General features: G+C 39.2%; 1 protein-coding gene across 6 annotated transcripts in view; it reads right to left on the reverse strand.

Moving 5' to 3' along the window:
- The window catches only part of LOC137870257 (voltage-dependent R-type calcium channel subunit alpha-1E), an 87,189-nt gene that overhangs the window by 34,575 nt on the left and 39,491 nt on the right, over positions 1–13,123 (reverse strand). For 5 of the 6 annotated variants that reach the window (XM_068707331.1, XM_068707334.1, XM_068707336.1 and 2 more), the window contains 3 exons: positions 4,431–4,534; positions 3,458–3,616; positions 1,678–1,868 (listed from right to left, as the gene is read on the reverse strand). In XM_068707331.1, the coding sequence (XP_068563432.1) occupies positions 1,678–1,868; positions 3,458–3,616; positions 4,431–4,534 (454 nt within the window). Of the gene's footprint in view, positions 1–1,677; positions 1,869–3,457; positions 3,617–4,430; positions 4,535–13,123 lie in introns of those variants that run through there. The other variant, XM_068707335.1, reaches the window with a different exon arrangement.

Here is a 13,123-nt window from a genome sequence, read left to right on the forward strand (position 1 = left end):
ATTATTTCTGTGATTTTGGTTTTGGTTTCCACATATTTTGGCGACTGACAATTGTAGTTTTTGGCTATGAAAAGTACAAATATTATTTTAGAAGTAGTACTTATAAGAAGCATACAGTACAACAATGACAGAGTAAATACTTCTCGTTATATGGTATCGCCAAAATGTCATGCTCATACAAAGGAGTTTTTGATAAATTCAGTTGTTTTTGGCCTTGGGGGAGTGCTAGTGCTAATAAATCTTCTTTTGATTGAAATTCAGCACAACTTCTGTTGAGTACTTTCGATCTTGAGTAGTGTATTTTCTTACCAGTTTGAAAATGTATCAAAACTTGCATCGGAATCACTCAGAAATCTTTGGCCAAAAAAAGTTCTAAACATATTTCCTTCCAATAGTAAATTACAGTAAAAATGCCCATATGTTTATAAAATGGTCAGTCTTAAAATAATACAGAACAGTTGTTCTGATAGCAACACTGCAGTAGGCATAATGTATCCATGCATACTGTTACTTTGCAAATTTCAGAAGTGTCCAGGCCTTGATGACAAGAATGATATTTTGTTTTGCAAAATGCGTCTGATGGTATATTGTTGACGCAGGCAGGATTTTGCACACTGGCCCTATCTGAACAGGATCTTGTAATTCAACCAGAGGTGGACATGATTGGACTTGATTTGTTGGATGGTCATGCAGGCAACAGATATATCAAATTAGCAAATGGTGCCACCGCCTTTCACTGCTTGCCTTTCTTTCTACATACTGTCTGTGTGTGTGTGTGTGTGTGTGTGTGTGTGTGTGTGTGTGTGTGTGTGTTTGTGTGTCTTCCTGCTCCTCTAACTCTGACATAGATGCTCATGAAGCACATTGCAGCACCTCAATCCCTGTCTGACAATTACTAGACAGCAGATCAGGATATTGTTACACTCATTATGAACATGATGCAGTATTTTCCTGTTTTCTGTTGTATAACTGTCAGAGGATTCAAAACATGTCCTGAAGGTTTTGCTATTCGACGAAGAGTCCTTGAGCATGAACACGTTCAGTTTCCTACAGAAACAGCCCGCTCTTACTCTCAATCAATCTTTGAACAGTCAATCACTGCTCTGAGATGTGGACCAGGAGGACTTGATGATGTCAGTCGCACAGGATGACAAAACTACATGACATATTAAATAGTCCAATACATCACATAAACATGGAGAAATAAAAATATTTTTAGAGACATGGCTCAGGGAGACAATTTTCTGCTAAACTTGCCATAAAGGTCCTGCTTAAAGAAATTATTCACATTAGTCTATTTAAATATGGGTAAACAGAGGCCAAAATGTAATTTTTCTATCTGCTGTCTTCATGTTCATATTCACACAATACATAGCAGATGTTTACACAGACATTAATCCTAGATTACATTTCTGAAGCGTGCCATATTTCATAAGTAGTAGGTGGGCAGTCTAATCTCTGTTCAGCCCTTGCAGCATGTTGCAGCAGGTTTTACATTTCTCAGGATGGATAGAATAAAAATGGCAAGCTGAGAGCAAAACAGGAATCAACAGAGCACTCTGCAGTTTCAACAGTAAAATCACATGCCAGTAACCCTGACCCCATGTTCTCCATCCACAGGCAGACCGTCTGAGAGGAGGATGCTCAGTGTACATGTGTGTGTGTGAGCTGTCTTACATTGTAGAGTACAGTGGTCCACCCCTCCATGGTGATGCACTGGAAGACCGTGAGAACAGCAAACAGGATGTTGTCAAACTGAGTGATGCCGTCATTCGGGCCGATCCACGTATCGCTGCAGGTGTATTTGGCCGGACACTTACGCACGCCACACGGGACCTCGTACTCAGAGGAGTCCACCGTCTCGTTTTCTGAAAGGTGCATAGATAGAAAAATGTGTCGTACATGGGACCAAAGATGCCATCAACAGAAAACAGACCTTGCCTGTTCAATGAATGCCTGTATTCAATTTGAAAGCTATTGTGCATTTAATAATTTTCACACTGAATCTGAGAATTTTAATATTTTGTTCTCACACCTACTGCACAGTTTTAACCCATCCATGTACCCAGTGAGCAACGGTGCCATTCATTATTGCTCTACAATTGAGTTGTGTGACAGTGATTTCTTAGCCCGCGAAGATATCTTATTGGCCACGCGTCACTATGTGCAGGAAGAATGAATTAGAGTCAAAAGGAATAAAGGAAACCTTTCTATCGTGGAGCAGTAGAGCAGCAGCGCGCCTGTCAGAACAGTAACGTGACCATTCAGTGACTATACGCACTTCAGTCCGCCTTGTTATCTAACTGTCCATTCAGCTTCAGCGTGACGGGAACAGCATGGAGGTTAATGACAGCTGTGAATGCACAATGAGCTATTGTAGAGCACAGCATTCTTTTTAATTATACAGGACAACACTGACAGTTTGGTTTGATCAAGCCTGCAGGTGCAGCCTGGCGTGCCATTGTGCGTACCTGTGTGTGCATTTGTGCTTATGACAATGGCCTACTACCTAAAGAGCTATGTACACAACACGTAGACACACACATACAGTAGATACACATTCAATAACAACAGCGTGAGCTCAGTCTCGACTCTTTGCTTTTCCTTGTCTGATGCAGTTTGCTGACAAAAATAGTTCTTAAATTTGTCTTTTATCTGTTCGCAATTAATAATTATTTCTGCAAATTGCTCTCTTTTGTTTTATCCATGCCATCAGTGTGTGTCAGAGTTGTTGAGACAATTTCCAGTTTCTTATGTTGATTAAATTACTAACACTTGTATATTTCCATCTCTTTGATTTCCTGTCTGTGTGAAATACTAGATAGAAGGGTGCTGTAATCAATCAATACAATGTTGCCGTCTTTTAAAAAAAGTAAAGAACTGTCCGTAACATTTTTATATTTGTGAACAAGTATAAATAATGACATTTATTTTTAAAAGTTTTCTGAATCTGTTCTTTTGATTTATAGAATATAACTTGACAGAGCAAACATTGCCAAACAAATTAAATGTTCAGACAAAGACTGTGGTATGTGTAAATAAATAAAATAATCATTTAACTAACAATAATGTTCCAAAATGTTGTGAACTTGCATAGTTTTAAGTCAAAGACAAATGTTCTAGGGGGATATCTCCCAGTATCTTTTGTCACTGTAAAATTCTGAATGTAATAATTATCACTATTACTGGTCAATGCACACGCCAACATGTGAATAAGGGGGGTAACGGCACTTTTTTATTTCCCACTTTAATGTACATATTGTGCACATCCTGTACAGATATCTGCTTATGAAAGCATCACTATGCATATACTGCATGTAATGTGCAGCATGTACCTGTATGCTATAGAGACATATATATAAATATATATATATATATATATAAATATATATATATATATATATATATATATATATATATATATATATATATATATATACAATGAGTGTGTCTGTACCCAGTATTCCAGGCTGTGGTGTGCAGGTGTAGTGCAGTTTGCCGCTGTAAAACTCCAGGCCGATGATGGCGAACATGAGGATTGCAAAAAAGAGCAGCAGGCCGATCTGCAGCAGAGGAACCATGGCCTTCATTATAGACTTCAAGACAATCTGCAGACCTAGAAGTAGAGCACACAGTGAGTTCAAGTGAAAACAAATTTGTGAAACATGCCAGTCATGAAATGTAATGACCTCACTTTACAGTGACTGAAAGAATATTTCAAGTAGAGCTGAAGCGCTTTGTCAATTAACCATCAACTATTTTGATAATCTATAAATCATTCAAGTAATTCAAGCAAACAATCATTGATTCCAAACAATCTCAAATGAATGCTTGCTTGTTGTCTTACTTTCTATGATGGTAAATTGAATATTTTTGGATTTTTTACTGTTGGTCAGACAAAACAAACAACTTGAAGATGTTAACTTTGGTTCTAAAAAATTGTGAAGGACACTTTCACACATTGATATTTTACTAATTAAACCATTACTTTATTAATAACAAAGCTAATCAGCAGATTAATCAATCAGTTACACCAATATCTTATGCTGATATTGGCCTGGAATTTAATAGAGGACATCTGTGATTCATTAATTAATTCAACCTTAATTTATAAAGCGTATATGACAGTTGCAAATAGACTTACTTAAAAATGTTCACTCTCATCTGTATCTAGCTACGCAGGCAGTTTTGGTTTTCTTTCTTTGAAACTGCTTCTTGCTAAAAAATCTCCCTTTACCTGAGGTTCACAAACATTCAATTGGATTAAATTGGAGGTTTAAATTTTCTGAGGCGATATCTGAAAACCTGACCAAATACCGCCAAAACTGTCTTCATGGTACTTCATGTCTCACACCAAGGGAAGTGAGACAGTAGGTTTTATTTTCTTGATTTAAGCAATAAAAGGATATTTGATGTAATGTGGTGCTTACTCGGGATGCCTGAGACCAGTTTGAGCGGCCGCAGCACTCGCACCGCCCTCAGGGTCCTCAGGTCCACTGAGATGTTCATATGGGCCCCTGCTGCGGCCAGGATCCTGCAGAGGAGAACACAAACCCACACAGTGTCACAGGGCAGAATTGTCCTTGTCTTGCAGCTGCACATGAATGCTACAATTTTACGCTTTATAATCTGTTGCGGAGTGGTGTCAATAAGGGGACTCACACACACAAAAACACAGTAGGGCCATCACACACAGTGTTGGAGGATGGCTGCAGAGCTTAGATATGGAGTGTGAGGTCTCCAGCACGCAGAGAAAAAACAGAGAGGGATGTTTTTTCGGGGCTTTTGGCTGTTTCGCTGTGTGTGGGAGGACGCAATGGCTGTGACAACTGCTATTTAGGAGCAGAACAAAGAAAGCAGCTCTGTCAAGGGAGGGCAAGACACCCTCAGGCTGGAGAGACATGAAGCTCACGGACAAACACACATGGACAAACACACACACACACACACACACACACACACACACACACGTCGCAATCACACTGACCTCTTATCTGCTTCACAAAGCCAGTCCTCCGAAAGTTCCGTTTTTACCTTGTCTTGTTTTCTCTCATCTCTTCCCCCGCCCTCTAAATACACCTCGGTGGCCTTCAGCCCTCAGACTGATGAGGAAAAAGAAAGACAGTGATCCCCCCCCCCCCCCCCCCCGCTTCCTCATTAGTCTGCCCTCTTGCTTCCCTTTTCTCTCTCCTCTCTATACCCTCATATCCTGCTCTTCATCCCTAAACCTCTCTGTCCTCTCACCTCCCTCTTTGCCACCTGTTTTTACAACCTCCTTCCCAATTATACTTGCACCTTTAACTCTGTTTATCAATTTTCCACTGACCGGGACACACATTTATATCCGTTTTGCCTGGTTGCCTACTGAGAGAAAAACAAATAGATGGATGGATGAAAAGTAAGGTAAAAAACATTTTTTGCCAAGGAGAGGATGAAGCAGCATTTTGACTTTGAGTATCAACTCCAAAACATAAACTTATACTGTACGTGAGTGCTCATTGCTCTTCTGGACAGTTAAAAAAACAATGATGGCTTAATAATTGTCGTAATTAAATTCACTTCAATCATGAAAAGATGACTAAAATGAAGGCAACAACATATAACACAAGAACGTCTAAGGTAATTGGTAGGCGGATTATGTAAAAGTGCAGAATTTGAAACACATGATCTATTTGTAGTAAAATCTTACAGTCATTTGCTCTAAGATGATGGCATACTTGTTATCATACAGCTAGAAAAACAGCAACACAGACCCAGTTACTTTCCTGTGACACAGTGGTGAAAATTAGTCTGGTCTATAGTGTTAGGAGACACAGAGCGTCATCTGATTTAATTAATAAAAGAAAGACATGTAGAGAGAGAGTGAGGTGAGAGAAAGACTAAAAATAGCTCACCATCATCCACACAACTACAGAAATAGAATTATTATCATGCATTTCACACCTCTAACTATTCCCCATTGGATTTTCCTCCCTTTCCATTTTCACCTCCAACACGCTATGTCTTTGTACTTTTCTTCTTCCCTCCTTTTACCCCAATCGCTCCCTCTGCTGCATCCTGCCACCTCTGTCATTTCATCCCCCACTTCCTCCATCTCTCAATCTTTCCTCAGACCATTAGTCTGTCCTGGCTGCTCTTTAGTTGTTATGGAGACGAAGGGATGGAGGGTCTAAAAATGGCTACCTCATTTAGTCCACTGTTATTCAGTGGATGTCCTGGGTCTCGATTTCTGATAACGACCGTTTGCAGTTTAGAGTGTTTTTGCTGTCAACGTCCACCTGGACTCATTTCCACCTGGACTCATTTCTTTATTCAGACAAAAGTCATGTTAGCGGACTTTTAATCGTCTGCTTGTTAAAGCCAAGGAAGTGTATATGTTCATGCCTGCAAATAAGAAAGAGACGTGACAGCTAGAAATAGAATGTTTGCTGCTGGTTCTCAGTCTTTGCCTCTTTTGTGTCTGTGTCTTGAGCTGCTGTCTGGAAGTCAGTATCATGCCCATAGAACAGTATCCGCTGCTATTAAAGCCTGCAAAAACACACTAGATAGAAATTGTTTTAATTGGCTGGATGTAAAGAAATTCTCTGTACATGTAGATGTATGCTGAAATATATTCAACAGAAAAATATGAATTCATCTGTGTCCTGACACTGTTGTGTACAGTTGGACAAAGGGTTTATATGCGTTGTGTAAATTATGCATAAACTCTCCCAAAATTACGGCAAAGCACAAGTACTTGTACACAGCTCCTAATAGCTGTCCATGGTGCTGACGAGGATGAGGAATTCATATTACAGTAAACTGGATTTGGAACTGTCTGTAAGCCACCTTGTATTGTACATTTTTAAGGGTACATAAAATTAAAAGCTTAAATGAAACAACATTTATCATCTATTACAGGCTGCTTTGGTCAGGAACTGGAAATTATTTATCAAAGAATAATAATAACTACTTTACATACACAGTCCAGGCAGAAATAAGAATAATTTCATGAATTTACATGAAAATATTGCCAAAATGTCCAGTAACTTACACTTCCCTCCACTACAGAGCTTTCCAATCATCATTATGACAGCTATGCTTCACACTACTGCCGTCTGGACATTGGCACCCTCTATATGACCGAGATGAGGAAGGTGAAGGTTGGCCACAGAAACTGGCAGATGTAAATCAGCCACGGGAAGCACAACACATGGCTGATTTGGCGCAAAAGAAAGATTTGGCAGACAGTTTATTTCCTCCCTGTAGTTTCCCTTCTCCCTAATGTAGGACAATTCATCCGTTGTTTGTATTGGGTTAGATCTATTTTATGATTGAAATGGAATTACTCGTGTGGTGATAAACACTTTTTATTAAAATCATATTACTTATTACTTATATTAAACTTATGTTAAACACATATATCTTATTCATAGAGAATATCCATCGTCATGATGACTAAAATATTAAATCAAATGAAAAAAATGTTGCACCAGAGGCGTTAATATGATCATTTCTAAGAGTTCCCACAACTATCCAAGTTTCTCTATCTTTTTCTCTCTGCCAACTGAACTAGATGGTTAAAATTTTAGCTACAGTTTGGGCCTGATGATGACAGCGTCTTGAAATGGATTGAACCCCGGCAGCCACTTCATGAACACCTTCACTGATCCCAGAAACAACACACATCTGGCAGGTGCTGGTGCATCTTCAAGTCATTTTTAGTCACCGGGAGATGTCGCGCAGATGTTCATCCTGCACGTATCTGCAGGCGTTATGAGAGATACACAGTGTAGTGAACTGAGCCGATGCCCTGGTCAGAGGTGTCAGCCATGATAAGTGAGTAACAATGACATGCCGTGGAGAAGTGACAGCTCGCTGCTGCATGACAAATCTGTTGTGACAACCGTCATGCTGTGATACTGATAACGTTGTGACTTATTCTCCACGTCACTGTCAAGCTGCTAACTAATGTGATATGAGCACACCTGACTATTGTTATGATATCAATTCCACAGCATGTGCTATTAACACCACTGGTTCTCAGCTCAGGGGTTACAGGATCATTTTGGTGCATCACAAGATGCTGTTTAATACAAAGGCCTTTTCAATTGTTCCTTATTACTATTATCAATATCATCAATTACACCTGAACTTTGGTAAAAATGTTAAAATATCTGCTGTAAAAAAAAAAAGGTTTTCTGGTGATCTCTATGTCTATGGAGGACTTTTTTTTGTACACGGTATTTGGTGATTCCAAATAGTGGTGATAAAAGATATTGTTCTTAGTTCTTGGAGAGTTGACTTCTGGGAGGTTTTCCACTCAACAAAAGGCAATATACCATATAGTATATAGTTATTAATGTGTCAATGCCAATGTGTACAATCCAGCAGCATGACTTGCAGTAGATTGCATCAGGAGGAGAGCATGTAGGAGTACTAAGCACGATGATAGAGACACACTATGAGTTGGTAAAGCTGAGCTGGGTAAAAACATGTGGACTATAACTAATACAGTATAACTGTGCAAGTCAACCATGGTAAATGCGTAGCCTGAACACTAACTAAAGACAAAAGTAAACGTTCATGCAGAGGACACTGTGGCCCCCTTGTTTTGTTTTTAGGGGCATCTTGGTGTCACACTATGAAAGAATGACAGCACTTTTTACAGCAATAACACGGTGCAGGTATTCCCCTTCTCTGTCCACAGTCGTCAACTTTCCACGAGGGTTTTTACGATATTGTTTTGAATTTAACTTTCTACACAGTGATCTGTTGGCACATCCCTTTACTGTTGTTACTGTGTTGCTGATATCTCCTTATACTTCAGGATGAATTCAGTTATTTTCTGATCACAAAGCGCTCCCCTTTGCTCACTCAGAATGGACTGGAGAATGGATCAGTTATTGCATTTAGATGTGACAATTTAGTGAAAGAGATCTGAATATGCTGTTAATAAGCTGACTGATAATATCAGTAGTAGCAAGATAACTTGACAAATGTGTCCGTCCATAATACAATTTGATGCTTAAGTGAACATTAAAAACTGTGACTCTAGATTTGGAGATTTCTTTCATAGAATTATCTGTGTTGATTCAACAAAACACACTACAATCTGGCCTCTCATACATTTCTATGTTATGAAGACCTGTGATTCTGCAGGACCATGAATTCATATAACTCCTCTGGTGGCCGATCCTACAGTGGGTGGTGTGTGTACAGCGGATCGTCTTGACAGAATAAGGAATTGTGTGGAGGAACTCCTACAGTGCTGCTCTGGTTGGTTTAGTTAATATAAGCCTCTCCGCCTCCCACAGTGTGCTCTCTCATTTCTAACTCCCCCCTCATCCTTTTTACTCTCTCTCTCTCTCTCTCTCTCTCTCTCTCTCTCTCTCTCTCTGAAACACACACACACACACACACACACACACACACACACACACACACACACACACACACACACACACATGCACAGAATCCTTCTATATTCACACACAAGATATTCAAGTTGTTATGCAAGATCAAATGTTACTGCTCCTCATATCGACAGCCTGAGATACTGGCCTAGCTTTATGTGAATCAGCTGAGTATCAACCTGCATATTGGTTTATGTGTCAGTTAGGTAAATGTTTGCTCTTTGGTCAGAATGAATAATTGATTTGGGTAAATGATTTATTAGCCATCTGTTAGGAGAGAGAGAGAGAGAGAGAGAGAGAGAGAGAGAAAGAGAGAGAGAGGTATAGAGATAAAGACAGAGAGCGAGTGAGTGAGAAATGTTAATTCAGTACAGTTCAGAGATAAGTCGTTGGCAGTGGCAGACCAACTTTTTCTAGCTCTCAAAAGTTCACCTACAGCATGCAAAACCAATGAGAAATATTGGATATATTGCATAATATCATAATCCCTGCCTACATACACTATGCTTCTATTAAAAAACCCTAGCACAGGCAGGGCAAGAACATTGATAAATTACAAAATGAGATATTTAGAAATACACATGACAAAACAAATGAATCCGGCAATGCAAGTTGAACATAATTTTTTTTTTTTTTATGGTTTTGAGTGGAGGAATGTGAATTTCAGCATGCGGTAGAAGAGGTTTCTTGATCCTCACATTTTTTCTTCCGTACTATATTATAAAGAAAACATATTTTTGTATCAAAGTAAAAGTTGTCATTTTGATGCAGAATTGTTCCAGTCCTTGTTATGGGTGACCGTGGCTAAGCGGAGAGCAGGGCCGCCTTTCAATCAGAGGGTCAGTGGTTCGATCCCCAGCTCCTGCTCCGCTAGTCTCATGTCAATGTGTCCGTGAGCAAGACACTTAACCCCAAAATTGTTTTGTATGTAAAGTCTCTCTAAAAAGAGAGCAACTAGAGACAGCATTTCTCTCTGAAACGTCGAGGATTTCTAGTTGGTCCTCAGATTTTCTTAGTGAGGTACTAGTCTCACAACATCTAGAGAAAATACATATCACTATCACATTCAAGAACAATATATTCTTTAAATAAAGGTGAATGCATTTTGGCTTGAGGTCTGGTTTGTGTCTTGTGGACAATGAAAGCCAAATGCAACACATTGCTTGTTGATAATGATACGACTGACAAAAACACAGCTCAAGAAGCTGCTTCACTGCTGACTGTAGTGACAAAACATGGTATCCTCAGAAAAGCCTGTGTCTTATTTAATGCCCCTCATATACTATATTATTATCTTAATACACATTTCAAGTGTACACGATGGATGCTGAAGGATTGATTGCGTACGTCATTTTGCTGACGCTTATCTATGTTTGATTGACGTGGAGATCCTTTGATGATGTAATTTCCACCCCAGTCAATTCAATTCAATTTATTTTGTCCAGCCCAAAACCACAAATCACAAATTTGCCTCAGAGGGCTTTACAATCTGTACACATGCGACATCCTCTGTCCTGGGACCCTCACATCGTAAGACTGAGGCTGAGTGACAGTCTTTGTTTCCCTACATTGTGATCTTGTAGTAATTGAGACTCTTCAACATTACTTACATTTTCTGCCACTGATAATTCAGCACACTGGATCACGGTGCACTGAACACTGGAGATATTTCAAACTACCTGCAGTCTCTTGAATTATCTCTGATTCACTTAACATCCCTGCCCTTTGGACACTCATCCATTCAATATAGCTGCTTGTCAGAAGCACTCGCTCCAATACATCCATGGTCTGTAACCAAATAAAGAGAGGAGGTATGGGCGTTAGCTGCTATCATAAAAATGACTAAAAACAATTTCTCCAAATTAGCTCTGCTTGGGAGTCCCATATGGACTGTTTAAAAAAGAAGAAGCATTTTGCAGAGAAACTGTGGCTGTAACAGAGGACCCACTTTTCTCCTGCCAAGAACACTGATAGTTGATTGTGACGCCTCTCAGAAGACATCTGATTCTGGTTCAAACAAAACTGACTGCCAGATAAATACTGCATCCCCAAGTGTTTTTTTTAGTTCATCCCAAGAAACAAGTTGTTATTTTAAATGAAATGTTGATGTTTATGTTTTTTTCATCAGGTTATTTGAAGCAACAACTGTAGCAACAATTGGTTCAACCCATACATCAGAGTCAGCAGTTAGGTTCAACCACGGGCACTTTTTTCACTTTGTTCACTGGCATCAAGAGCATATGGATGGTATGGACAATCATTCCTAGCAATATTTGAGCATACTCACATAACATTTGCATTATCTTCTATCACACCCGCACAGAGAGACTGAGCAGCAGAATCACTTGTTGACCGGCGCGGAGAAATGCGCTTCTGGTAAGATCATCGGTTGTAGCACCGAAGTCCGGTAATCGGTAATTATTTCCTAAAAAGACCATCGTCTCCGTTTGAAACTGACAGCTATCAATAAGACAGAAGGCAGAGATTGTGACATAAATAAAGACTTTTTTTTACCATAAATTGATGCAGAAAAATTCACCTGCTCAAAATGACCTACTAATGTTGAAACCAAACCTACGCCCCTGATTGGCATAAGGAAGACCACAGTTGTAACCACTTGTAAGTTATAAAGGGTTACTTTATTATAAAGGATCACATTAATTGACATATAATTGAACAATAAAACTGAGAATTACTAAAAGCTTTTAGAAAAGAATAAATTAGTTCATTGGCTTCTGATGAAAAGGTATTTAAATTGTACTTTAATTTGAGTTACCAGCACAAGCACCAAAGTGTAACATGAATGACTAATGAGTAACGTAATGAAAAAGAACAACAATAAAAAAACATCTGCAGAGGTGCTTGGCACAACCCTCTATATGTAGGGATTATCATTAGATGTAGTTTACATGCAATAGGATTTATATAAGTATTGTATTTACATTGTTATTTAGAGCAGATTTATGAAATTCATCTTCAAGAAATTTATCGACATTTTGGGAAATACACATATTTGCTTTTTTGCTGCAGGTTGCATGAGAAGATTGATACTACTCTCAAGTCTGTATGTTAAATAAGTAGCTGGAGCCAGCAGCCAGCTAGCTTAGCTTAGCATAAAGAATGGAAACAGGGGGAAACAGATACAACAACAGAAACAACTCTGTCCAAAGATAACAACAAATCTTCCAACCAGGACCTCCAAAGCTCACTAATTGAGATGTTATATATCAATTGTTTGTACAAAATATAAAAATGTCAATTCACTGTTTTAAAGGGGGTTATGTGCTGAACTAATTCTTGGACCGGGACAGTAACTTCTTGCAGTCTGCCCTTGTTGCTTGGCAAGTGTTGGCATATTTCCCAAAATGTGACACAGCTGCTTCAATGGTTAGATGGAGGGAGACTTTAACTTTAGTTTGAGTGGCTAGACTTGACCCACAGGCCACTATTTGCATACCACAGTTTCTTGGCACAACACAATCTCCAGAAATCCCACTTCATGTAATATACAGTATGTTGCTATGAATCCAGTGTGGAGTGCGCACTTCAGCCTGTCTCCCTGTGAAGTGAGCAACGTTTGTACAACTCAGTCTCGGTGTGTAGAGTGCACGCAGTCTTCACGGCGCTGACACCTACTGCGCCTCCATCTCTGTCTGTCTTTGAAAGATATAATTTCATTCTAAACTCCATTTGTAAGTTGTGGGAAGACTCTGTTCCCTGTGTATTTT

The sequence above is a fragment of the Cebidichthys violaceus genome, unplaced genomic scaffold (genome assembly GCF_023349555.1).
Source record: "Cebidichthys violaceus isolate CVI_PGR_0920_01 unplaced genomic scaffold, fCebVio1.0.p SCAF_13, whole genome shotgun sequence".
Lineage (NCBI taxonomy): Eukaryota > Metazoa > Chordata > Actinopteri > Perciformes > Stichaeidae > Cebidichthys > Cebidichthys violaceus.